Source organism: Anas platyrhynchos, chromosome 1 (assembly GCF_047663525.1).
Source record: "Anas platyrhynchos isolate ZD024472 breed Pekin duck chromosome 1, IASCAAS_PekinDuck_T2T, whole genome shotgun sequence".
NCBI lineage: Eukaryota > Metazoa > Chordata > Aves > Anseriformes > Anatidae > Anas > Anas platyrhynchos.
In genome coordinates, this window is record NC_092587.1 from 182,109,493 (window position 1) to 182,135,709 (window position 26,217).

General features: G+C 38.8%; 1 protein-coding gene across 1 annotated transcript in view; it reads left to right on the forward strand.

The window, feature by feature from the left end:
* Positions 1–96: 96 nt before the first annotated feature.
* The window catches only part of CCDC169 (coiled-coil domain containing 169), a 32,276-nt gene continuing 6,155 nt past the window's right edge, over positions 97–26,217 (forward strand). Inside the window, exons 1-7 of the mRNA XM_027470482.3 lie at positions 97–4,736; positions 9,425–9,507; positions 9,986–10,096; positions 10,190–10,230; positions 22,206–22,304; positions 22,504–22,557; positions 25,193–25,269. Of these exons, the coding sequence (XP_027326283.2) occupies positions 4,519–4,736; positions 9,425–9,507; positions 9,986–10,096; positions 10,190–10,230; positions 22,206–22,304; positions 22,504–22,557; positions 25,193–25,269 (683 nt within the window). The 5' untranslated portion in view covers positions 97–4,518. The remainder of the gene's footprint in view (positions 4,737–9,424; positions 9,508–9,985; positions 10,097–10,189; positions 10,231–22,205; positions 22,305–22,503; positions 22,558–25,192; positions 25,270–26,217) is intronic.

A 26,217-nucleotide genomic window follows, 5' to 3' on the forward strand; every position in this document is an offset into this window, starting at 1 on the left:
GAGTGGAAGAACTAATACTTGTGAAGTAATAAAAGAGCAGTCTTGGAGTATGTCTACAACTGAAACATGTTCATCAATTAGACCTTAAAATTTTTCAAAATAAAAAGGCCCATGAAATGTACAGCATAACAATTTCTGTTACTACAGTCTGTCACTTTTCAGCAAGTGTTACCAATTTGAAGTTAATATGGATTTCATTCTAGCAAAAGGATGTTTGTTAGGAATTGCTTTTGCAATAGGAATGTCTGTGTTTTTATCTTCCTTCTTCCTGCCATTTGGGTCTTGTATGTAGCTCATCCCCTCTAGTTTCATCTGTAAACTATTTAAACAACAGATTGTATTAAAGCAGTTAAAGTTGAAGTGCTACAGTCTTCAGGAGATCAAGTTGTAGCGTACTGGGAGGAGAGCAGAGGGAGATTGAATGCCATCGGTGTCAGGCATTGTCCTGTTTAACCTGTTGACATTGTCTTCTTCACGTGTACTCAGTCTCTCAGTCTTTCAAATTTGTCTCAGGGTAGATTAAAGGTTTTTTTTTTTATTATTTTTTTAAATTATGTCTAGCCCTTTTTACACTTCTTAATGTGATATATCCATGACCTCCCCTTTCATGGGGGTCTAAAGTTTAGCCACTCAGTGCGAAAAGTATTGTGCCATTGAACTTAACCTGCTTCAGCTGTCACTACTTAGGCTCTGGGCAGCAAATCCATAGGCTTCTCCTCAGTTCCTGTGCCATACAGAACAGCTTTCACACACAAACTGTTATCTCAGCCCTTCCTTTTATACACTTAGATATAAGCTCCCTAAGCCTCGTATCTTAGGTTTGTTTTCTATTCCCAGCTTGGCTTTGCTTTCACTTTGAACACTGACCATCTTTTGATGTATGGCAGTTCTTGTAGTAGTCTTACTAATGCTGTTTACTGAGTGAACTGCTACCAGATTACTTAATGCAGTGCTGTTTCCAAATTGGTTTCTTCAAAATCTTTTCTGCTGCAATATTGGTCTCAAGTCTTGTACTGAGAATTACTTTTAACAACCTCCATGTCCTTCAAAGCTACTGCAGTCCCTGGCATCTTCACCATTCTTTAGGTATAAACCACTGTTCTGCCCTCAACTGAATCTATTATCCTTTAAAAAGAATTAGAAAAATAGCTTCTAACAAAACATGCTGACCAGGCATGGTTATTCAGGACACCATAGGATGTCATAGGTTGAAAGGGACCTCCAAAGGTCTGTAGTCCAATCTCCTGCTCCAAAGAACCACGGGTGAAGCAGCACCACATCAGCTCATGTTATGAGTATCTTCAAGGATGGTGATTTCACAACCTCCCTGGGCGACCTTTGCCATGTTTGACCGTGATTAAGATAAATATTTCTCCTTTAGACTGAGTCAAAATTTTTCATGCACACTTGTGCATACTGTTAACTTAGAGATGTCTTACAAACTGAGCCTGGATATTTATTTTTGTTTACACCCTCCTTTCAGGTAGCTGTTGACCACACAGAGACCTACTGCCTTTCCTTCTCCAGGTTGAACAACACTCATGCCTGCCAACCCCTGACCAGCCTGGCAGCCCATAGGATCTGTGTGGGAGCACAAAGCTAAGCACTCTAGCATGTGGTCCTGCAAGTGCTGAGGGGAATGAAAGAACCACCTCTGCCAACCTCCTGGCTACGATCGTGCTAGTGCCACCCAGGAAGCTGTTGGCTGGAAGGTGAATTGCCAGCTCAGGGTCAGGTTGGCCACCAGGAACCACCACGTCTTTGCCTGTGAAGCTGCATTCTAGTCACTGCCCCCAGCCTGTACTTTGTAGGACCTTGCCCTTGTGGTTTTTTTTGGATTTAATTCAGTTCCTTTCAGCACCCTGTCTCTCTGGCCTGTCAATCTCCTCCAAAAGGCAGTTCCACCTTCCTGCAGAGTGACTGCTCCCCTCAATTTGTTGATCAACAACTAGCTTGATGAGAGTGTTCCCTCCTTGTCTTCCAGGTTGTTAATAAAGAATGAAGTGGTACTGGCTCAGGGATTGATCCTGGAGTCACGCAGTCATACTGCTGAGCACCACACTTGGCAGGAAAACCTGCCAGTTTTCCACCAACATCATTTTCCATTTATCCAATCCACATCTCATCAATTTGACTATAAAGGTGATATGGGAGACTCTGTCAAAGGCTTTGGTAAAGTCAAAATATACAATAACCATTTGTTTCCCCTTGTCCACACAGCCAGTCATCTCTATGCTACATATATCAGTGCTATGAAAATAACTAAATGTATTTCTATGTCAAAATTAATTTGTCATAATCCAAATGTTTACCTTCAACAACTGGTCTACTTTGCTTTTAAGCAACAGTAGCTGTTGATTGTCTTCACGTAGCCTGAAGATAAGTATTTAACTATAAAATCATTTTCAAACCATATTGTGCTGATCAAGTTCCCTAACTTTTCTTATGCTTACTAAAAATGCTAATCTCAAAAATAACATTACAAGCCCTAGAACAACAAAAATACATTTATAGGTATCCATATATCTAATTTTAGCCTCTTTATTTAGGATAAAGAAATGGAGGAAATTACTGCAGTAATTGGTAAAAGTCTTAATGAAGTACTAACCTACACGTACATGACCTTGGTCCACAAGACACTTGTTCTCCCACTCCAACTCCCAAACCATCTGGCAAAGCCCATATTTAGACTTGCTGTCCTCTGCCAACCCAGCCAACTGGTGTGGTCTGGGCTCATCCTTACGTGCACTCTGTGACCTAGTTCCTGAGATCTCACCTAGTTAGGTTAGGACACCTCGTAATCCCTGAGTTGAGGCTGGGACCTGAAAGTATCCTGGAGAGGAGGTCAAAGAAGCGTCTCCTGGGGCAGCCAGAGTACACTGTGGCTCAGTTCCAGCATGCTCTCTACTCTCAGACTTTCTTGTGATTCCAGGGCCCTTCCTGAGACATCTGAATATATCCTCCTGTTTGACAACTCTTCGCTAGGCTGGTTAAATTCTTGAACCAGTTCTTACAATAGTTCTTCAGAAAACCTGGTAACGAGTGGTTACCGGTTAGCTCCCTTGGTGTTAAGATTTTACTGTTGCAGGCAGTGTACAGCATTATTATGAATGCTAACCTAAGTTCAAGTCAATACTGAAATTACTGGTTTGGTCTGGAATGTTTTCAATATGTATTTAGAAAAGGTATTATTCAGTAAATCCTGAAGGCAGAATAAGCAGCAACACTTAAATGCAGTTACAGTACAGTATTTGTCTAAATTTTTGTTTCCTGATTAGGTATCTCAGATAATTTTATATTCAATCCACAACTGAAGTGATAATTCACTGATTAGATAATAGCATAAATTATAACTAGAGACTGTCAAATATCACCTCCTGCCCTAATACGTATCAGATAAATGAAATTAAAATGACTTTTTACAGTCAGGCTTTTCATTCTCTGGTCTACCCTCACACAGGAGATCTTACTGGATCACTAAGCCAGCCAGAAACTGTCTGCTTTTTTTCTGGCTCTTTGCCTCCTGGTTTTCTGTTGGGTTAGTTAGCAAATGGAATTGGCTCATAGAGATTGACACGTTCCTGAACTGGCATAAGGCAAGCAGCAGGTGTATGCAGCTAAAGGTGAGGATCAGGACCAGGCCATTTCAGGATCAGCAAGGTGTCATGTTGGCCCATCCCAATGTCACCTTAGGGCTAAAATTCACAACATTTCACAAAAGACGAGCCAACTTTTGGATGCCAAGGCTGATTTATGCTACAACAAACTAATGGTAATACATAACTTGTTTTAAACTTGGGAAGCGGCATGTCTGCTACCCAACAAGCTCTAGCATTATCATATATGGCTTGCTGACCATGCAGCAGAAGTAAATGAGAACCTACACTCTTTGTTCTTTCATAGCATGGCAGTAAGGCAAAATTATAGCCCATCTTCCTAAGAAAGGGAATTGCAAGTTTCTGTAGTAAGCACTTGGTCCCATGAACTGGTGAGTTGATCCCTTGCACCAACCAGTACTTTTCTGAGCAGCTGATGAGCTATTTCAGCTCACTAACCAGCCAGAACCACATGGTTTGATTTTTTTTTTTTCCAAGTTTCCCAGTTTTTATGGGCTGTATGGGCTTGTTGAAGCGTTATTGAATGTCAGAGCTGGCACTGAAACAGATGGAGAAGGTGACAGGGAGAGCGGCAGAGGTGATGCCACCCTTGCAGCAGTAGGCCATTAGATCAATTCAGTCTACCTCATGAAGCTTTGCCTTAAGAAAGACGAGGAAGCATCTGAAATCCCTTGCTTAAAAATCAACATCAAACATTTTTAAGCTTGTATACAGGCCAATATAGGACACAGATTAAAATACCAGCCAACATATATTGGCTCGTTGGCTCTATTGAACTGATCGGTGTCAATTAAGACCGATTATTCTAAGATCTTCCATCATGTCACAGGTTAGGCACTTGCAAACTGCACACAGCACCGACTACCATTACTAAGGAAGCTACAAGGGGTAGGCACTTCACATGTGGCTCAGAGAATTTATGGAATTATTTTCCATCCCAAAGAAGCGCTTAAAAAAAAAAAATCAACACGTATTTGCGTTTCGGCCCCGGCCCCTTCGCCCTCAGGCGGCCGCCATGCAGGCGGCGGCCGTTACCCGGCGCAACGGCGGCGGCGCCATGAGGGAGGGCGGCGAGCCCGAGGGGCTGGCGCTGGAGCTGGAGCGGGAGCGGGGCAAGCAGTGAGCGCCCGGCGCGGGGCGGCGGGCACGAAATGGCGGCCGCGGGCTCCACACGGGTGGAGCCCCGCACGGGGGTGTGTGGTGGGGGTAGCGCTGCCCCAGGGGGCTCTCCGCCCTCAGGGACGCCCCGTGGGTGCTGCAGGAGGGTGGGCACCGCAGTGTGGGGCAGGGAGTGAGTGGGGGTTTGGTGGGGGCACTCAGTCCTCGCCGCTTGGTGTTGAGGTGGTGAGGAGAAGGTGTAGGGCAGGGGGCTGGGGTGGCACCAGGAGCCTGGAGAAACAGGATAAGTAGTCCCAGACACATGTGAAGCTGGCATTAAAACAAAATGGAAAATAGGACTGGGGGTGGGAGCTGGGGTGCAGTAACAAGTGGGTTATCACAGAATCATAGCATATCTGAAAGGGACCCACACAGATCATGGAGTCCAACTCCTGGGGCCTCAAAGACCAGCCCCCAAATAAACATAATCAGATCGTGTCTGTTTGGCATGGAGAAGAGGGAATGGAACAGGCTATGAGGTGCTCTTTATACACGCCTTCTTACCTTTTTCCACAGCATGGAATTAAACGGGCAAGTTGGATATCGCTCCACCATCAGTAAATACCTACTGGGAAAGTAGCTCATCTCCTTCTAGTGCAGTTCTGCAAAGAAAATGATAACTTGTTACTGCTACCAGTTAGTCCTCTTGCTTAAGCAGCAAAGATTTCAAGATTTTTTTTTGTTTTGTTTTTGTTTTCAGTTTGCTTAGGAAGTCACATGTTTTTCTCTGTTAGAGAACATTATTGCCTTTTGAATGTTAATAAATTAAAGTTTAGAAAATGCCAGAAGCGCTTGTGCTGCCTTAAATCAGACCCTTAATATTTACATTTCTATACAATTTTGAGACATTTGGTTCCGTGATGATTTTTTCCTCCAGACAATGTTTCCTTCGGTTTCTAGGCTGAAGATTCCTGCAAACTATTCCTGAAATTGTGGACTTTATCAAATGTCTATTCTTCAGTGGAAAGGGGGAAGCCAGTATTAACAGAGTCAAAATGGTTAGGCAGCTTCTGGGGTCAAAATGGGACACAAAGGAGCTTGGTCATGCTTACACCTGTGTGTAAGCACATGACCTTTTTCTGAATCTCCTGACCAGTAAGTTACGTGTCAGCGTAATACATAAATTATCCTCTGCATAAGCCAATTCTTTGGCTTACCAGATACTCAAGCTTGATATTGTAGGTTGTCAGATAAAAATCTGAATATTGGCTTTGTTTCACTGCTTTGATTTTATTTATTTTTTTATTTTTTTGAATTAAGGAAAACCTGGGTATTTTATGCAACTTAACTTCCTGAGGTTGTTCTGCAAGACTGCGCCCAAAGTGCAGGTCACATTATGAAGCTGTGCCATTGCCAAGCAAAGGAAAAAATATGTATATTTAATAAAAGTCTCTATTTTGATGGCATGACAGAGACACAATAAAAAACTTGCTGCTACAGGTGGATTATGCAACTACTTCCCATGTTTGTCTTCTGTATGCAAATAGACAACACCATTGTTGCCTATTTCACAAGTAATGTATTCAACCTATCTGTTAGCAACCTGGTTTGTTAAAAACCAGCATCTAAACCAGTTGCTTGTATGGTCTGTGAATACAAAAAGGCTCTTTGAAGGTGTGATTCATCTGACCTACTTTGGCTGGTTGTTTCAGAGTGAGATGAGTCACACACCCTAAGAAGTTTTCTCTCCATTGGGTATAAAGAAAGCTGAGGCTGCCTGGCTCGTAGATAGATGTCCGCATTCCTCCAGAGCAATGTCACCCTTGTCATCTTTTCACTGGTTTATTTGATTATTGTTCCGTTCATGCAGTTTGCTAACAGCCCACCTACCACTCTAGTGAAGAAGGGATTTTTACTTCAAAGGGTAAATTGAATCATCCATGTCAGGAAGGGGTCTTTACCTAAGTACCTGCTGATTCTCAATGATTGTGGATATAATACTAAGAAAGGCTTAATGAAAGCCAGTAGCTTAAATCTGACACTGAATTACTGTAATCAAGATTCAGCACAGGTTCTGTTTGGGAAATGTCATGGCAAATGTTGCTGAGAGAGGGAAGGCATGTAAAACACTGCAGTATACTACTTAATAGACAAAGAGTTCTTAAAGGCATACATTTATGCATGTCAGCTTACTCTATCGATTTACTATTGTTGATAGGGTTGCATGTTAATTCAGCTTGTGAGATTTCAGCTTTTGTGGCTTTCCACATGAGGAAAGTTGTAGGATTTGCCCAGCACGCTGCTGACTGGCAGGGTTTCAGTGCTGTATATGCTCTTTCGTGTGGTGCCTTTTGCACTGTGTAGTATTGTTCCTGCTCTGTTCATAGATTCTGAAGGCATCTGTGTATTTTGTCTTCTACGCAAACCAGTAAAAGTCTGCCACATTGTAGAGCTGATGCCCTGGAACTGATGATTTGCCTTGAGCTTCTCCCATAATGTTTCACAGGTTTCTTTCCAATAAAGAAAATGGCTTCAGGCTGTCTTTCGGCTGATACATGCACCAGATACACCGGATACCCAAATCTGGATAACAAAACGTACAGGAAAATGGCCATTTTCCTAAGAGGCTGTCACTTTCAAGTAAAATAACACCTGCAAACTGTCTTAAAAGGAAACTCTGCATTTTTTTTTTAATTGTTATTTTCAATCACAGTCTTCTTACCTGAACTGCAGCTTTTTTCTCCTTTTCCTCACAAACACATTCCTGTTGTTTAGTATGCAAGTATGTGGTTAAGTTTGCCTGATGACAAACTGATGAGCTTCCAGAGTTTATGGACCTTTTTCTGTGATGCCTGTGAGTCTGCTGACATGGGAAAGGTTCATAGGCCTTGAATATGTCTGGTTATAAATAAATGTCAGGTTGTCAGTAAAATCACACCTCAGCCCGTCAAAGTACAGACCAAGACACTGGACAAGCAGCTACACACAGCTGCTTCAAATTCACAGTAACAGATAAGTGGTGTGGGCTGTCATTTCTTATCACAATTAGAAATACCTCCATAAATTCAAAATACATACTCCTAGTACAATAAACAGCTGACATATTTACCAAGTTGGTTGAAGTGGTTAATTTTGATGTCTCTTTTCTGTCAGTGCAGGGACTATAATTTACTGCATATGCACTGAATAAAATAGAGAGCTTCTACCTTGCATACTTTTTAGTTTCTATTGGAATATTAAATGTTTAATAACAATTTTTTAAAAATTATTTTCAGTTTCCAAATGAAAATAAGGTTTTCTGTTGTGTAGCAATTACAGTCTGACACCTGACAACTTATCATTTCAGTGTACATTTTCATCCAGAAGGAATATAATTGGAAGTTGGCTAGCAGCTTTGCTAATGATGCAGAAAGAAGAATACAATCTAACTTGTACTTCTGAGAAATATTGTGCGTAGTCTTGGAATGATAACAGAAATTAAAAACTGAAAGCACCGGATCTAAATAACTCATTTGTATTATGCTACCCTGCATCTATAAAAGCACCTATTTAGGGTTTTCTTGAAGAGGAAGAATTAATTAAATTTGGTTACAGCTCAGCTCTAATTACAGCTTTGACTGTGTCTAACTTCCAGGGTTCCTTCCTTCCAAAAGTGCCATTTTAACACTCACCATCACCCCAATTTCCTCTTTTCCAAGCACTAAGTTTGACAGAAATCTGCTTTAAGGAAGCCATATCCATTTGTACTGGAATGATACCAACAATATAATAAGATTTTGTCTTCCTTCTTCCTAGCCATCTGCGTCTTCCATTTGGAGTGGAAGCAAATAAGCAGCAGCAAACAGATTTCCTCTGTTTTTCCTGCACCTAAGCTTTCTGACTCATGTATTTCAGCTCCGTCTTTGGTGGGACTTTCACCATAACCTTTTCTGTCTCCAGTATGTTATCCATACTTTCATTCTTTGTTTGCCTATGACCCCCTCTCTAATTTAAAGTTGGTAGGGAACAACAGCATTAGAGCAATGAGAGATTGGAAGATGCAGTTCTTCTCTGTCATTAGAGGTTTCTATCCTCCAGTGTGTTTCTTGCACTGAAAACTTACTTAAATTACCTTTAATTAACTTCTGCTTATTTTATTTTCTTTAAATTCAGCACTTACTCTGGTGCAGGTAGGTGGGTTGTGCTCTCATCTAAGTCCTCTCCTAGATTCTGCTACTGGTCATTGATCCAAGGCAGCAAGAGTCCAGTTTCCAAGGTATATGCCAGGTGCCAAGCAGTATATGAAAGTAATCAATGGGCAAAAAGTATGTTTTCCTACAAGGAAATATTATTCTTTTTTTCAAATAAAGAATTTCTTAGGCATCCTTTAGTTGAAGAATTAACTCCACTGTCTTTTCTACAATTGTTTAATGCTGATGATCTGCTGGGCAAATATTACATTTTAGGAAACATCTATGTTGTTTTGTAATGGAAGTAATTTTACTCACAAAATAGGCATTCTGTTGTTTTTAATGTACTATAATGCATTAAGTGTAATTAATGTTAATGTAACTATAAAGAAAAAATACATAAAAAAGTGAGCAAGATGTTGTAATTACGTAGAAAAGACTGATAGATATTTCATCTAAAAATACATTTGATTTAGTCTTTTTTACCTTAATAATTAGATTAATGTAATAGCCAATTAATTGATTTCTCAAAACCCATAGGCAAATGCTTGAAAACTCAATATTTGAATTGAGAAACACAGTAAAAGAACTGGAAAAGAGACTTAGCAGTGTTGAAGATGAAGGTAAGTGAATTCAACAGAATCTTGTAATGAGTTAGGAATTGCAACAAATTAATTCTTTTGGGTAGACCCTACGGAGATGCAAGCTTTTATTTAGGAATTTTAGTTCCTCCTTTTCAAACACGCTTATTATAGGTGTGATAATTGCAAACATGTAATTAAGGAATGCTAAATACTTTGTATTAGTTTTTTTCCCTCTTGTTATTATTTGAAGAAACAATGGATAACATGGATAACTCGATAACATAGAGTTAGTTGGTTAATATTCTGGCCACAGTAAGCCCATTGAAACAAAACCCTTGATTTATATTTTCAAGCTGTTTTGTAATTCAAATGAATGCTTCCTCATTATGAAGATGACTAACTGGAGAGTTTCTCAGTCTCCAGAACAAAGTAGGAACAGTTTGAAAGAATGCTAACTTAAATTTGAAAACGCATAAAATAATTTGGGAAACAGAATAACCCTTTGTTTGTTTTTAAGGTAATGAATGGAAAACCAGATACGAGATGCAAGTAGAATTGAATAGACAGCTGGAAAGGCAAATTAGTATTCTAAAAGGCAAAATGGAGCTTATTCGTGGAAACCCAACAGGTAGAAATAGATATCCATAACTGTTTTTCAATAGAATTAGTGATTATATGTTGAAATCATTATTAATGGGTTGCATCTTTTGCTTATTTGTAGATAAATTGTCCATTATTCGCATCTTTGATCAAATGCCTGTGGTGAGTACAGTGGAATTCAATTGCTTAAGTATCAAACCCATGGTATAATTAAAGAACTTGTATAATTGATACTGTTCCATGACAAAAAATACCAGTGGCCCTGTCTAGAAACCAAAGCAATCAGGCCTGCTTACTTTTGTATGGTTTCAGATATGCATGCAGTTGCATGCATATTGCAAACCTGTCAAGGTCCCTCTGAATGGCAACACAACCCTCTGCCATATCAAACACTACTCCTAGTTTTGTATCATATGTGATAAGAAATATCAACAGTTGCACTTACATTTTGAATAATATAGTTACAGGAAAATTCCTCATTTTACAGTAAGTGCCCCATTTTTTGCCACACAAAGTGTCTGTTTTCAGTTTTAAGTTTTTATTTCTTAATACGTTCATATTTCACCATCTGCATTTTAACAAAGCAGAAAACATTTTCCTTTGATCTTGAGGAGAAAATTGTAGGAAAAAAACAGCAAATGTTTTGGCCATTAATAAAACTGAAGTAGGAAATTAAGTGAAACAAATTTAGATTCAGGACTATTTTCCCTTAGTCATTTGCTGAAATATTTTACTTTGAGACCTTTTCTGCCACTTAACCATTTTTAGAAGTAGGGGAAGTAAATATAGAAGTGGTAATAATGCCTTGTTGCATAAGCAGGAGTAATGACCATTATCACAAGGCAGGGCTTTGAGGATTTTTATTTTTATTCCAACTTCACATGCACTTAAAGAAGTCATAGAAAGCCTCTCTGAGTGTCTCCATCTGATTCTTGTGCTTCAGATTCTGAAGATTAATGGGAGTTCACTGAGCCTAGAGGAGGCTGCATGCCATATTAGTGGGAATGATTGCTCGTTGTAAGCAGTATGTGAATAATTAATTGCTCTTCCTGATCTGATCCATGGCCTTCGGGTTGTAAATATTCTTGCCAGTTTAAGTACTGTCCTAGACTCCGTGGTGTTTTCTAGATGGCTGGATCTTTTTTTTTTTTTTTTAAACAACCACTTAAAAGCAATAGCAGAACAAAATCCTTCCCATCCCGCTTGTATGTGTCAGGGAGTTGATTAGAAAATACAGCTGGAATTATATTTGAAGCACAGAACATTGCTCTAAAAAATTTACAGCAGAGTTTGCTTCAGACAAGGTTATTCCTGCCAGCCTGTGAAGCACTGACTGGCACACATGCTGACAGTATTAAAAGCGTTTATTTCCATCGAATTTCCAACACTGTCTTAACCAATCCAATTACACCTTGCCAAGAACCCAAAAAGTCATTACCAGTTAGATAATCCGTGAGCTTTATTGGCAGCTGTACTGCACTGATTCAGTACATTTCTAATCCCTACTAAATTCTGCCTTGCCTCTTCACCTATCAGCTATTGTTCTAAGAGGTTTGATCACTGTTCCCGTAAAGGAAATAATGACAGCAGAACTGAAAGGTTCCTACTGCCAGAAGGAATCTAGGAAACAATTTGGAGAGGCCTGGACTTACACAGTTACACCTAGGGAAGTACAGAGCCCATGTGCCATGCCATATTTTTTCTCCTAGTTTTTCACCCTTCCAATTTAGTGAATACATTCATCTGTTGACTAGCCAGAGGGGAAAAAAAAAACAACAAAAAAAAACAAAACAGCGGTGTTTAGGGATTTAGTCAGATGTTTCATTTTGGCTTGTTTTGATTGTTGGAAGACAGAAAGAGAGGAAGAAAGCAGATGTATTTTGGGGGCTTTGCTGTTTTTTGTTTTTTTTTTTTCACTGAAGGTATCAGAACAGTCAATGTATTTACAGTTATTCTTGCAGAATGCAGAGCTTTTGGCAGGTAAAACATTGGTAAAAAAAAAAAAAAAAAAAAGCACGGATCAATTTGTGGTGCCTAAGCATATAGATTTATCCAAATCCATTTTATGTTTTTGAGACTTGTTCAGGGAAGCAGAGGGGAATATTTAGCTTCTCCACAGATGAGAATAAAGAGCAGATGTGGTGAGTGGGTGTAGAAAAGCAAAGAGCTTTGCAGCCAGTCATCAATCTACATTCGCTCAGAGTAAAAATGCTGAGAGTGTGTATATATAAAAATTGAGTGTGTGCATTAAATGAAAAGTACATTATAATATTCAGTTTTCAACTTGCTGTTGCATATGAAGTTCTGTGAAAAGATAGCAAAGTGATTTTTCAGCAAAATGATACAGTTTCTAGAGTATGACAACAATGGACAGTAGATTTTGAGGAACATTTTTAGAAAATAAAATAGCACTTGTAAGTCCTTTCTGAGGTATCTCAAAGGTTGTAAGGGTATTTATCTCACTTGGCCAGCCAATTAAGGTCTTACTGTAGACAACAGAAGCATGTCCACAGAGTAATTCATCTCATTTAGAGATAGGTACAATAAAGTATTTTCTTGATATCAAGAGATACAGGAAACTTAAAAAAAAAAAAAAAAAAAAAAGATTAGTCGTCAGGTACTCTGCTAGTGGGCAAGCTATAAAAACCTGAATGAAAGAGAAGAACACAAACACACATTCTGGAGTGAGGAAAAGGGAAGGGCAGAGCATTTTGTGTTCATAAATTGCAATGATTGTTGCAGGTGGTTTGCATTTATTTCACTTTAGAATTAGAATCTTACTGATGAATGATTCCTTGCTGTTAAAAATAACCCTAATCATATAAATATACAACTATCCTTCTGAAGTCCTTATACTGTCTTGAGATATTTTTTTTATTAGAAAAAATGATGGTGTCACATGACAGTAAATGCATATTCAATACCTCGAACATTCATATTTTCATAGCCAAGATACAGAAGAGCATTTTTTTGTACTGAGGCTGGATTAAAAATAACCTAAACAGTGACAAGCACAGGGGAGTTGCAACACTGAAAACTGTTTAGTCAGTAATTTCCTTTATGTCCCAATGAATAATAGAAATGTCATACACTATCTCAGGAATAATTACAGATGGAATGCCTCCTCTCTAAAGCTTAACATGCTGTGAATTTTATTTATCCCCTTAAACACAGTGCATTCATTTGTTCACGTTTTTTCATTAAGTGAGTTTTGGTGAAATACATGTTGTCTGCTAATTTCCTGGATAAGTAGAAAAAAAATGATTTATATCACCATTTCAGCAAGAAAGGATCCCTAGATAGCAGCTTTAGTATGCAAATACTGAAAGGCACACTACAGAATCAGTTCAGAAGAGCACACTCCCGATAGCATTGCCTTAGCAACGCTCTAGTTAAGATTAGCCAAAGAACCCGGGTTTCAGTCATAAATCACCATTTTCAGGACTGCCCAGCACCATAACTGAGAAAATTCTCACAGTAAGGGCCAGATACTTGCTTTGCAAAGCTGCCTCTCTGACACCGTAATGACCACGTGCAGCAATCCTCACACTGCGACCTCGAGGGTTTTGCTGTCAGTTTGAAACTGCAAGGAGAACATGTGGCAGTGTCACACTGGAGAAGGTGTTGGCAACGTAACTGGAGGGGCATCTTGTGTTTGCGAAAACATGCAACGAAGAATTTATATTTCTGTAGGTGTTGATGACTGCCTATAGGGAACATCAGCACTTCACGATGGCATAGGAAATGTTGACAATTCCTTTAGCAAGTCACTGTGAAGTGGCCCTGGTTGTTCTTGCTGGATTAAGTCACCAAGAGCTCTGTGTGAAAAACAAATCTGGTATCCTGTCTTCTCTGTCAGGCTTCAAAGTATTTTGGAGAAAGTTGTGTAGTCTGGTCTGACAGCCCTAAGCTGCCTCCTGCCTCCTCACAGACTTCCTGTTCCTACTCCTTTCATCCGACTTAGGACGAGCGTTTTGGATGCCTCCAGGAGACCTTTTTGACTTGCATTTTTCCCTTTCTTTGTCATGTTGGCATTAATTGTTCCTCCTGGTGGCCTTGCACAAAGCGGCAGACTGTTTTACTCAGATCACTTTGTGGTATTCCCACAGGCAGAATGCACTTGGTATTTCAAAGAAAACAATCAGTGAGAAACCTCGCAGTCAACTGACATTATTAACTGGCTGCTCTCCAGCTGGGTGCCAGTTCAGGAATTCCAGCAATGGCTTGGCGATTGACTGGGACCCTTGGATATCTCCCAAGGAAAATGTATAATGAAACAATCTAGGCTTTTTTTTTTCTGAAAGGCCTTGCAGGAGAGGCAGTAAGTGAAACATATCGGAGCCAATAACATCTTGTTTTGTCAATCTGAACCGCAGCAAGGGAGCAGTTTCAACTTCCTCCCCCCTAGTTCAGCAGCTGACCTCTCTGAAAAAGGCTGTGGAGACTGATGGCATAAGGAAACGGGTAGCACTGCCCCATGTCTGGTTACACTGAGGGAGCCTGAACTTGCCAACAAGTCTCCAGGCTGCTCTTTTTACCCTGGCCCTTGACAGTGTGTGATGCATACAGCGCGCTGCATTCATGCAGTTCAGCTCTGTTTGGTTTTGAATGTATTGAGTATTTGAACATCAGAAGAGCACACTAACCACAAGGGGGCACTTGACATTTAAACAAGTACAGCGATTCTTTCTTCACCTCTACTGAAGCCTTTACAGTATCTACCGCATATATATCGACTGTATATTGTATGTAGGAATATGCTATGCTACGTAATTTCTATGTATCATTTTTCCCGTAATTGCTACAATATACGTGTAGTGACTTTATTGATATCTACTTAAAACTAATTTCAGTTACAGTAAAACTAAAGAGGTAACATTGCTTTTTGCTCTTGATGAGTTTAAAATATGTTACAAGATTCAGCTAAATCAGCTGATGAACAGCAGCTGCTAATGTTGGAGGGGGGAGAGTTTATTTTCTAAATAAAACTTAATTTTATTTAAAATGTGAAGTAGAATGGATTGCAAAGGCTTCTTGTGTGATTTTTTTTCTCCTATACAACTGACAGATGTATTGCTTCTGTTCTAACTCAGGGAGAATAATTAAAAAAAAAAAGCTGAATCAAATTGCTATAAGGATCAATAGTTTGCGTAAGCTCTGATGAAAGCATATTTGAGCTTCTTGATGATGTCACATATTTGTCACCTTGTCCGTTGTAGAATTATTGATTGTCACATCTGTTGCCAGTGATAGTAGGGCAAGGAAAAATCCAGGATGAGAATAACTTCTGTGTAGCTTTAAAATTCGGCCGCAGTAACCTTCTGAACAACTTTTTTTTCTGGCAAGTGTTAAGCCAAATATGTAACTTCAGTTGAATGAGAAGAAAAATATGTGGAAAAAGAAAAAAAAAGAACTGGAGAATTGGTTTTCCCTTTGTGAAAATCTGGGCTTTTGCCACTGCTGGCCTTGAGACTTGATGTATCATTGCTCAGAGAGTGCATCTTGCTAAGCCCTGCAAAATTCCTTTACAGAAAGAAAGTATTCATTTAAAATCGCAGTGTGTCTTTTAGCTTACCAGATTGCTGAGAGGGACTTGACATAGGCAACTTAATGAAAACTAAGAATCTTAAATTCAGGTTAAATCCCTTAGTCAGCTTATGTCTCCCTTTTAGGGATACATTGTCCAGCTATTCAAGGCTCAGTAGAAGAACCTGTAAAAAATCTGACTTAAAACAATATTTCAATATTCAGTTAAAGCAATACCAGGAATAAGTCATCTGAATTCTTAAAAATCTTTTTCAGAATTTATCTTACTGGCTTATTCTGGAGTCTAGTTGGCAGTTTCTTCTGGGGGAGTGCTGCATTGCTGGAGGGGGGAGGGCTCCTTCTAGTTCCCTTGAGATCTCACTGGAGCTTGCTTTGTATTGAGGCTGTTCTGTGCTCCTCCTAGAGCTCTGGTACAACTTGGTGTTACTGTATGCTGTAAGCTCTGCTTTCTGGGAGCTTTTGCTCTTGTGTTGTTTGACTCTGTTAAGCACTATGATGATATATATATAACCATAAGCACAGAGAACTGAACCTGTTTCAATTTATTTATTTATTTATTTATTTATTTATTTATTTTTAATTTTTTTTTTTGGTGTTTGCTTCCCATAGAATTCAGGAAAGAGAAAGCCAGTCCTTAATGGTTTGGCTGAGTTCATATGCTGGTGTTTCCCACTTCCTGATTTGTATTGCTGTGCAGGAGCTAAAACTTCAGGTATATAAGCTCTCAGCTAGTTATTCAGTTACTGCCTTGACCGTAAGGGAGGAGGTAACTTACAACCAGTCTTTATTAACATGGGTCTCTAGAACCTGTCTGAAGTTGTACCACTGAAAATTTTGTCTGTTTTTGAAATTACCTTCTATAATATTTGGGGACTTGGAGGGTTTTATTATTTGAGTAGGAGCAGATATCTGGCTAGATTCACATAAGAACTTAAGTATTGCTGTAACTGACCTCTACAGTGTCTGTTAGGTGCCTGGACCCAGGAACAAAAATTAGAAGGCTGTTAGCAACCTGAGTTTCCTAGGTATTAACTGGAAGAAGGGCAGATAGACTGGGATTCACAACAGAGTGCATAATAGAGATGAAAGACTATTAGAAAGGTGGTAAGAAATGCAGAAGAATTGTGTTTGAAATCCTGTCTCCTTTCCAGAAGTATGCATGGCCTTGCATCCATTTTCACTTGTTCCTTCTCCATCCCTGTAAGTTTTGTTTTCCTGACTGGTGAGCAGCTTGGCTTCAACAATTATCTCAACATGGCAAGGGTTCTCTCAGGATGTGAGATGCTGTCAATTAAAGCTCTTAGGGTGGCAGGGAACTAAAATGTCAGCCTTCTAATTCCTTTGTCACTTAATTTTTAGACTGTTAGGCAGAAGATAAATCATTCCTCATGTAATATAGATAGAGCATGCTTATCACATTGTGCCCTGGTGGGACACAACCGGGACCACCAAAAACTTTGCTTTGAGACTCTGTAAAGACTTTCAGCAGAAAACTAAGCACCTTGATTAAGGCTGTTCCTTGGGGAAGTTAGAATAGCAACAGTTCAGATGCTGACCTAAGTTTTATGACAACACCAGAAGTGAAGAATGTAAGACATTGCATAGACTGCTTTGGGATGTTAATTTCTGCTTGAAGTGTAATTTAGATGCTAGTCCTGTTTCGGTTTTGGGTTTCTCTTCCCAATCTGTAAACAGGGAGCAGTTTCACTTTCCTATTTCTCTGGGGGCACACAGATTCCGTAGAAATGATAACTGTATACTGTAGTCACATCAACAACTTATTTCTGTCTGCTTGCTCATCAAAAGCCATGGTGTAGTACACAGTTTGCTTGCAGTTGGATCTCATCCTTGCTCCAGAGCTGAATGAGTGCCCAGGCATCTGCACTGGACCAGCTGCATTGGCAGCAAAAAATAGATAGCACTTCTGAAAAGGTTAAATGAAAAAAGATCTAAAAGTAGTTTGCTTTTGAGTTGAAAGAACTCAAAGAAGTTAGACTGATACCATCATTGAGGAGATACCCAGTACAATACCCAATAGCTCTGTTGTGACTCACAGCTGCAGCACCATGCTTGCTATCTTACAGAGCACTGATGGATGGTCTTGTGAGGAAATAAGTAGTGGGATGTGGATTTACAGAGCAGAAATTTGGAGAACTGCATGAACTTCTGTGTTTATTGTGTTTCAGCTTACTGTGGGGGTACAAAATATGTTGTACAAAAGTATATTGTCATGTGGTTGTAATCTTTAATGTGTAAGCAGGTCAGTAAGACCAAAAAAGTTAGTTTTCCCAGCTTGACCGTGCTGAGGCCTTTGCTATTGGTCTTTTTAAAAAATTCTGCACAGACACTGATGTAATGAAAAAGCACATGACCCTAGTGGAATTTAGCCAAATCTTCTCTTTAATCTGCAGCTTTCTTTCTGTCCTTGAATTGGCCAACATTAACTATTCAATATAGGAGCCTTCAGTCTTAGGACAAAGGTTTCATCTGCATCCAAGGTACTTCTGTGTTAATTAGGAAAAAAAAAAAAAAAAAAGAAAAACTGAATTCTTTTCAGTTCTCCAGTGTGTCTGTTGTAACAGATTAAAGTTAGTAACAGTTCAGTCATGTGTGAAACATTCTTGAAAGATACAGCTCTTCTGTATCTCTCTTTTTTTGAACAGTGGGAGGGGTTATCCTTTCTTGGCAACATGTTTTAATGCACCGTGTCTTTTGCTATGCTCCTGCAAAATCTTGACTTTAATGAAAATCATTCCTGGGGAAATCTCAGTAACAGCCAGAAATAGTTTTGTGAAAAATAAAGTTTGGAAACGAATAAGTAATGTGATATACAGAAAATTATGAAAGAGAAGAAAAGATGGAGCAATCTGCACATACTAGAAAGGAGGAGACTGGAGATTTTGAACAGGCAGATGTGTATGGTGGCCATCTGTTAGAAACCATTGGTAAGAATGTCACTGTACTGACGTAGAAAATAGAATGGTTTGATGGTGTCCAGAATCAAGGATGTAAGCTATGGACCTGAGTTGAAAGTGCTCTTATAAGAATGACATAATCTTTTGTGTAATGTCAAAGGACATTTTCAAGTTCACTATGAAACAAGACAAAGAAGACTGCCAGGCTGAATGGATGCCCAAAAGACCAAGGTGCTGACCGAGAGATAGAGGGCAGCAATTGTAACAATAAAATAAAGGCCAACATGTGGCTTAAGATTGGGTTTGGGAATTTTTTTTTACCATTAGCAAACATTTATAAACAACTTTCTAAGAAACAGTCTATTCACAGATACCAGCCTTCTGGCATTTGCATGATGTGTAGGAAAAAATTACAAGAAAAAGGAGATAAGAATATTTGGAGAGATTCTTATTATTTTCCTTTACATGTTTTATACATGGGAAATGAATATCTGGTAAATAAAGGCACTGTGAAGTTTTATGTCAGTGAGAGTAAATGATACTAAGACAATGGTCAGGTAGTCAGTACAGAAAGTAAAAGAGTTCAGCTATTCTGGCTAAAAAGATGCTGCAGTTAGAAATAAAAGAAAATAAAATCCTTCTTTTACAAAGAGGTCCTAGGCAGACAAGCAGAAAAAAAAGTAGAGCATGAGAAGTAATATATTGATAATGGAAAGATGATGGGATAACAAGTATTAAAGATACACATTGCAGGAAAGATCAAAACAGAAGTACATGTGGTACATTGCAGATACGAGAGACTTTTACATGTTTGTAAATTCTTTCTTCATCATCTGTTTGAATTAAATCATCTGGAGGAAGGATAGGAAAACACATTTTTATCACAATAATATTTGCCAATAGTATTGAAATACATATTGAAGCAACATGAATCACTTAAATGTTAGGACACGAGTATTTTCTTGTCTATATGTAGTTGTTTACTTAGCTAGATCTTCAGTTCCTAGTACAGGCAGTGGAAGTCTCGTTGATACAGTCAGCTTGGTATAGAGATAGGTATCTAAATTCATCTCAGTAGGTATCTTTGATGGAATAGTTGTGTAAGCAGAGACTTGCAGGCATTTCAGTACAGAATAGCACACTGCTGCTTCAGAAGGATACACGTCTCCTGTAACCCGTGTGTCATATCTGCCACATACAGATGTCTCGGACGCCCTACGGCATCTCCAAGGGCAGCTGAATTGTAGTTGCTCAGCTGAATGACTCTGAGCATCACTGATGGTGCTGACTGTAACTCTTAGCAGGAGCTTAGTTCACATGCCGACTCTCAAATGTAGATATTCTCACCTCAGAGTAAATCCTGTCCATGACATCAAATATATATATGAATATAATATTTGGATGGTTATGAATTTGGATATAATATCATTAGATGACTATTTCCAGAAACTGTTATCACATGTGATGCTTGTAAATAAAGACTAAAACCAAGCGCTAGTAATGATGAGGCACAGATCTCAGTGGTTGTGCTAGCACATTTTATCAGAAAATGCTGGATAAAAAGGAGAGAATTCTGTTCTAGATTTGGAAAATCTAGAAGAACATTATAGAAAAGCCAGTCATAAAATTGTCAGACCTAGTCATCATACATTTATTTGTTTTAATTTAAACATTATATATATATAGATATTGCCTAAGCTTTCAATAAGGGCAGAAATGATAAAAAATGCAGGACAAAGAAAGAGCTAGCTAATGTCAGCAAGTACGTGGAGGAAATGGCAGTAACCAAATCCTAAGGAAAACTCAAGGAGCTGGTTAGGTTTAAATTGAGGGAAATGGGTAATCTCTACTTTAGGATTTTGAGAGAACTGTCTGGCTACATTACAGATCTGATAGCAAATGGTTTTAATAAAGCTGTGGATGGTAGTACTGTGTGCATTAAAGAATAGCAATTTTTTTTCTAGATGTAAGATAAAGGAGTAATTGGGGCAAAACAAAATTGAAATACAGATTTGTTAAAAGTGGTTCATGCCAGGCAAACCTGCTAACTTTTTGTGATGAGACAATAGATTTGTTGTCAGGATAAACACAGTAATTCTGTTTACCGTGACCTCTACTAAAGATAGCATGTCACATGGGAAGTGGCTGATTAGTTTGGAGACAGTGATAATTAATCAATTTGTTGAAGGTGTAAGGAGCTGGCAAATGGAACATAATAGTGGATAGGAGGCTGCTGGGAGAGTACAAGCAGAGTTCTTCCAGGACTGAGTTTGGGAATAATCTCAGCATGTTATGCATGACCTTGATATACAACATAGAAATAAATCACAACATTTTCTCCTGATACCAATTATGTAATATAATAGGTATCTGGATGTTGTTTAGAAAGAGAATGACACGGAAGAGTAAGCTATTAAAAATGGGTTTTAAATTTAATAGTATAGACCAAAGGACTGAGGAAGTAGTAAACAAATTCTGTTATGAATTGAGAGCTGATCACCTGGACACAGCTGCAGTGGAGAATCTATTGAGGGTATAGAGAGGTATTGTATTTGATCTCATGTTGACTGTAAGCCATCACCATGCAGCTGTGAAAAAGGAAAATGCAATCTTAATGTTTCTCTATACAGATAAAGAAGCATTATTGACATTGTTAAGGCTTCTGGAGTACTGCATGCTCCAGTATGGCTCTGCTCTCCAAGTGTAAGTGTGGGCTCCAGCTGGTGTACAAAGGGCTACTGTGATGATCTGATGAAAGGAGAGGCTGCTGCATGAGAGACCACTTTTAAAAGCTCATCTCATTTATCCTAGTAAAATGAACATTGAAATAAGACATTCCTAGTTTCTCTGTATAACGCCAAGAAAAGCAGTTACCTTAAATATAACTTCAGTACAATAGCAAACAGGTATAAGCTTACCTTGAATAATCCGAGGCAAGAAATTTAAGAAATTAGTCTATTTGAGCCTCCTGATAAGAATGTACCTACTGGATGGAGTGGATCAATTTATGAAAGGGATTACAAGAATCAGTTTCCTGTGGTAGAAATGGAGGAGGTCCCACTAGGGTGTGTGTTCTGATTGCACTACAGAGAACGGGCCAGTGCTGGTAACCAAGAGTGGACTCTGCCATGGTTACTCCCACATAACCCAGTTATACACAGGGTAAGTGGCTCCACATTTCGGAGAGAAACAAATAAATAGCATCTCTCCAAAATACTGCTTTCTAGCCAAGTTCTTTTGGGTTACTACTGACATTCCCTGTACTTCTTCAGCCATTCCAGCAGCTCCCTTGGCAAGTAGTTTGAAGATGGATGTGCAGGTGGGATCTGAAATCTTCCTCCTTTAGAAAAGTAACCGAGTGAACTTTGGTTGAAGTAGGAAGCAGTTCTGGCTGGTCACAACAAAGTGACTGTGCTTACCTAACAAGGCCCACAAGTGTGGAAAACTGTTATCTGTATCATTTTAAAGCACTGGAAATGTGCAGTTCACAACTGATAATTGTAACATATGGTTAATTGCTTTTGTCTCTGTGGTGTGCCAGCCAGAACCTTGTAAACAAAAAGTGCACAAGAAGCAAATACAGCGACAAGCATCATAATGCCTGAAGAATAAGGGCTGTAATGGTGATGTCTTTACATAGAATGGAAATATTTGTTTTATTTACTATAACCACAGGGTTCCTTGAAGGAGGTTCTTAAACAACTAGAAGAAGAGAAGAAAAGTCTCCAGAATCAGCTAAAAGATTATGAACTTAGACTGGAACAAGAGGCAAAGGTTTGTAATCACTGTATGAATCTAGTCTATAAAAGCTGTTACACTGTCTGACAGACAATGTGTGTGCAACACACAATAGAATAATTCCCCAAAATATGTCACTGGAAAAAGCTCTGCTCTGTATTTGTTTCTTCCTGTATGATTCAGCTTTTTAAGTATTTTGCTTACTAGTAGCCTGTTTTGCTTATTTTAAACACAGGCTTACCACAAAGCTAATGATGAGCGGCGCATGTACCTCTCAGAGATCTTACAGGTAAGCAAAAAACCTGTGTGACTCAGTACATTTCTAAAATCTTGATGCTCTCTTAATATAGCAATAGCATCTGTTAATGCCATGCGCTAAAAGTCTGTTATCACTTCATTCGTCTTCCAAATTCATTATAAAAATTGCTTTTTAAAATGTTTAAGAGCTAGGAATGATGGATTACTCAATTTATTTTATTTTTAAATCCATTTTTTGCTTTTGTATCAATTATAGTTTCATTGCTTCCAAGGATAGTCAAAGTGCCCTTAACTGAGAAAGCTGAAGCAATCTGCTGATACTTGCTTGTCCATCCAATAGTCACAAGACCCCTGTGGCTCAGTTTGATGTTTCAGTTGAAGAACAGAACCAAATTATTAGGAGCAGTGTCACCCACCTTTTTCATATTTCCTTTTTTGTCTTTTAAAGACAAGCTATCTAGCCAGCTCAGCATGACAATACAGTACGTATTTCAATTAAATTTACAAGATAAAAGATAAGGTTTCTTGTTTTTATGAACTCAGAAGTTAAATTTTATTGCTGCAAATTATGTAATACATAAAAGTCGATATTACAAGCTACAGGGAACCTGTAAAGATTTCTGGTGCTTCTTGTTGTGAAAAAAAAAACCAACACACTCTTAAATCCTGAATAATGTAGAAGTAATAGCTTAGTGTGATATTCAGGAATGACTGTCATGTAATCCCTGTCATAGCTAACTGGAGTGAAAGGCTGTAATTAGCAGTGTTTCCATGTGTTTGCACAGTGGGCAAGTGATTCTCTTATGTGGTTCATTGCCACTTTAGATAATCTGAAAGAATTTCTCAAGCTAACTTCTCCAGAATTAAACAAGGAAGTCCAGACTGATAATTGTAATATATCAGTGAAGCTGGGAACTGTTGGAGGAAGGTGCTGCATAAAAAGATATTTTCATTACTATATGCAATAGCATATATGTTGGGCTGCCCAGAAAAGCACTTAAACATGCATGAAAGACCATTTGAAGTGAGGCATATGCAGTGGCATGTTGCTTAAGTAGGGCATTAGGGACTCATGTATTACATTTTCTGTACTCAATGCCATGATATCAGAACCATGTGGGGGCAATTCATAGAACCATAGAATGGTTTGGGTTGGAAGGGACTTTAAAAAACACCTAGCTCCAACCCCCTGCCATGGGCAGGGACACCTCCCACCACACCAGGTTGCCCAAAGCCCCATCCAACCTGGCCTTGAACACCTCCAGGGATGGGGCATCCACAGCTTCTCTGGGCAATCTGTTCCAGGGCCTCTGAGGGAAGAACTTCTTCCTAATGCCTAATATAAACCTCCCCTCTTTTAGTTTAAAGTCATTCCCCATTGTCCTACCACTGTACCCCCTGAAAAGGAGTCCCTCCCCAGCTTTCCTATAGGCCCCCTGTAGGTACTGGAAGGCTGCTATAAGGTCTCTCTGGATCCTTCTCTTCTCCAGGCTGAACAACCCCAACTCCCTCAGTTTGTCTTCATAGGAGAGGTGCTCCAGCCCTCTGATCATCCTTGTGGCCCTCCTCTGGATTCATTCTATTAGGTCCATGAAAATAATCATCTTCAGGTTAATCTACCTGTCTTCAGTTGCTGACTTTGCTGTGACTGGGTCAGGAATGCTTGCCTAATGCATTATATACGTGGAAACATAGCAGAAACCATTGTCCTATAACCAGTGAGACTTGCTTCTCTTCAGTGCTATTTTTTTTTTTTTTCTGGTAAGTGCAGGATGTTTTCACACATCTTGTATAATGTGATGTTTAAATAATCCAGACCTTGAATCTTCTTTAGGTAGCTCCAAAATCTAATCCTAGGCTTTCAAAAGTCTTCAGTGGCCTGGTATAGCTGGCACATGGTATGTCATGATTACCACGCAGTTATTGTATGTTCCTGATGGACCTGTTTTAAAGAGGCTGAGAAAATTCGATTCGCTTGTGCTAGACACTCAAGTGTGCGTGGCAGCCAGACAAGCCCCACACCTGCTCCGTTTTCTGTTTCTCTTACCTTGGCATAGCCGAACCTCTGAGAGGTAGTTCTAGTAAAGGAAGCTGGAAAAGCAGCAAGCGTTGGGTGAGGAGGAAACACCATGAGCTAAGGAGCAGCAGAAGCAACTGATTTAATCCTGCTCAGATTCTGTTAAATGCAATTCCAAGGGTAGCAACGGTTGTTTTGAGCATGTCCAGAAATGTTGTCATGACCTCCAGAGTATGCAGAGGTTTCCATGCTGTGCTGTTTTTCAAGTAGTACCTGTTCTTAATTAATACTTTAATCATTCAAAAATCCAACTAAATCACTACAATTTAGTACATTTTGTATCCCATTCAGAAAAGTATGTTAGAAACATAGTGCTTCTTCATTGAGAATATGGAGTTCAAGGCGGTATGACCAAAAATAGGCTAATTTTAAATTACATAGTCTCTGATTATCCAGATACTTCTGTGTGGCAAGGAATTTTGGCATGTGCTCCATTCCCCCAAATAAACAAGGCATTGGTCTAATATGTGCTTAAAGTATTTTGTGGCAGTAAGACTAGAATTGGTCAGTCAGTTTGAAAATATTTGACTGTATTAACTGTAATTATGATTAGGATTTAACTTGTTTTGTAAAACTTTGGCTATTGCAGGCTTCATCTACACTTACAGTTGTTGAAAGGCAAAAAGCAGATGCTCTGAGAGTCAAGGGAGAAAGCCAGATATTGAGGTAAATTTATTTATATTCGTTCTTTTTCTGGTGCAATTCTCTGTTCATGTTAAATATCACTAAACATAATTCTAATGATAAAATAATAATCTTAACATCATTTTTGATACTGCTTTTCAATCTGTTTTATTTAATACTAAGTATGTTGCATGATTGAAAATACATATATTTAAGTGGCTTCTCTGAAATCTAGCAAGCTCTCTGATGTTTTTCCCTTTCAACCTGTATTAAAAAGGTCTAATTTTTTTTCCTTATTACTTGCAGGACTGGGGACAGCAAGAGTACTCTTTAATCCATTAAGAGTAATTCAATTAAATAATTGCCTAGCCTGGTGCTTTTTAGTCAGTAGAGACTGTAAGGCTTTTTAGGATGATAATGTGAGTGATTTTAGTTGGCAACATAAGAAGGTTTAATTGTTCAACAGATTTCTGTTTAGTTATATGGGTTAGAAATTTAAATGTGAGACGAGCCCACCTGTTCTGAGCTGTAGAGAAATAAAATTAATTTCTGATTGTAGTGCTTCTGAGAATGCTTGAAATCAGGGGAGATTTAGTTTTTAACTGAACAGAAAATATTAAGAATATAAAGTATGAAGAATACAGGGAATCACATCGGAAGTGTGTTGAACCCAGTATCCTGCCTCCAGTCACCATAAGTAGATGCCTACAACAGTGTGTAAAATCAGGGCAGGCAGATAAAATGTTTGCTTTTGGAACTCTCCCAAACATTTTCTGTTTGAAGACTTCCTGAGCTAATATGGTTTCTATGTATTTAGCATCTCACAATAAATACTGTTCCATGAACCCACTTACCTATATTATTAATACTAGCATCCACAATACATACTGAGAGCATCTAAAAATGTAATGAGTAAATTATAAGCATGAAAATGTGTATGCATATTTGCTTACCTGCTTTATCTTTTCATTCTCTGTAAGCACAGAATAA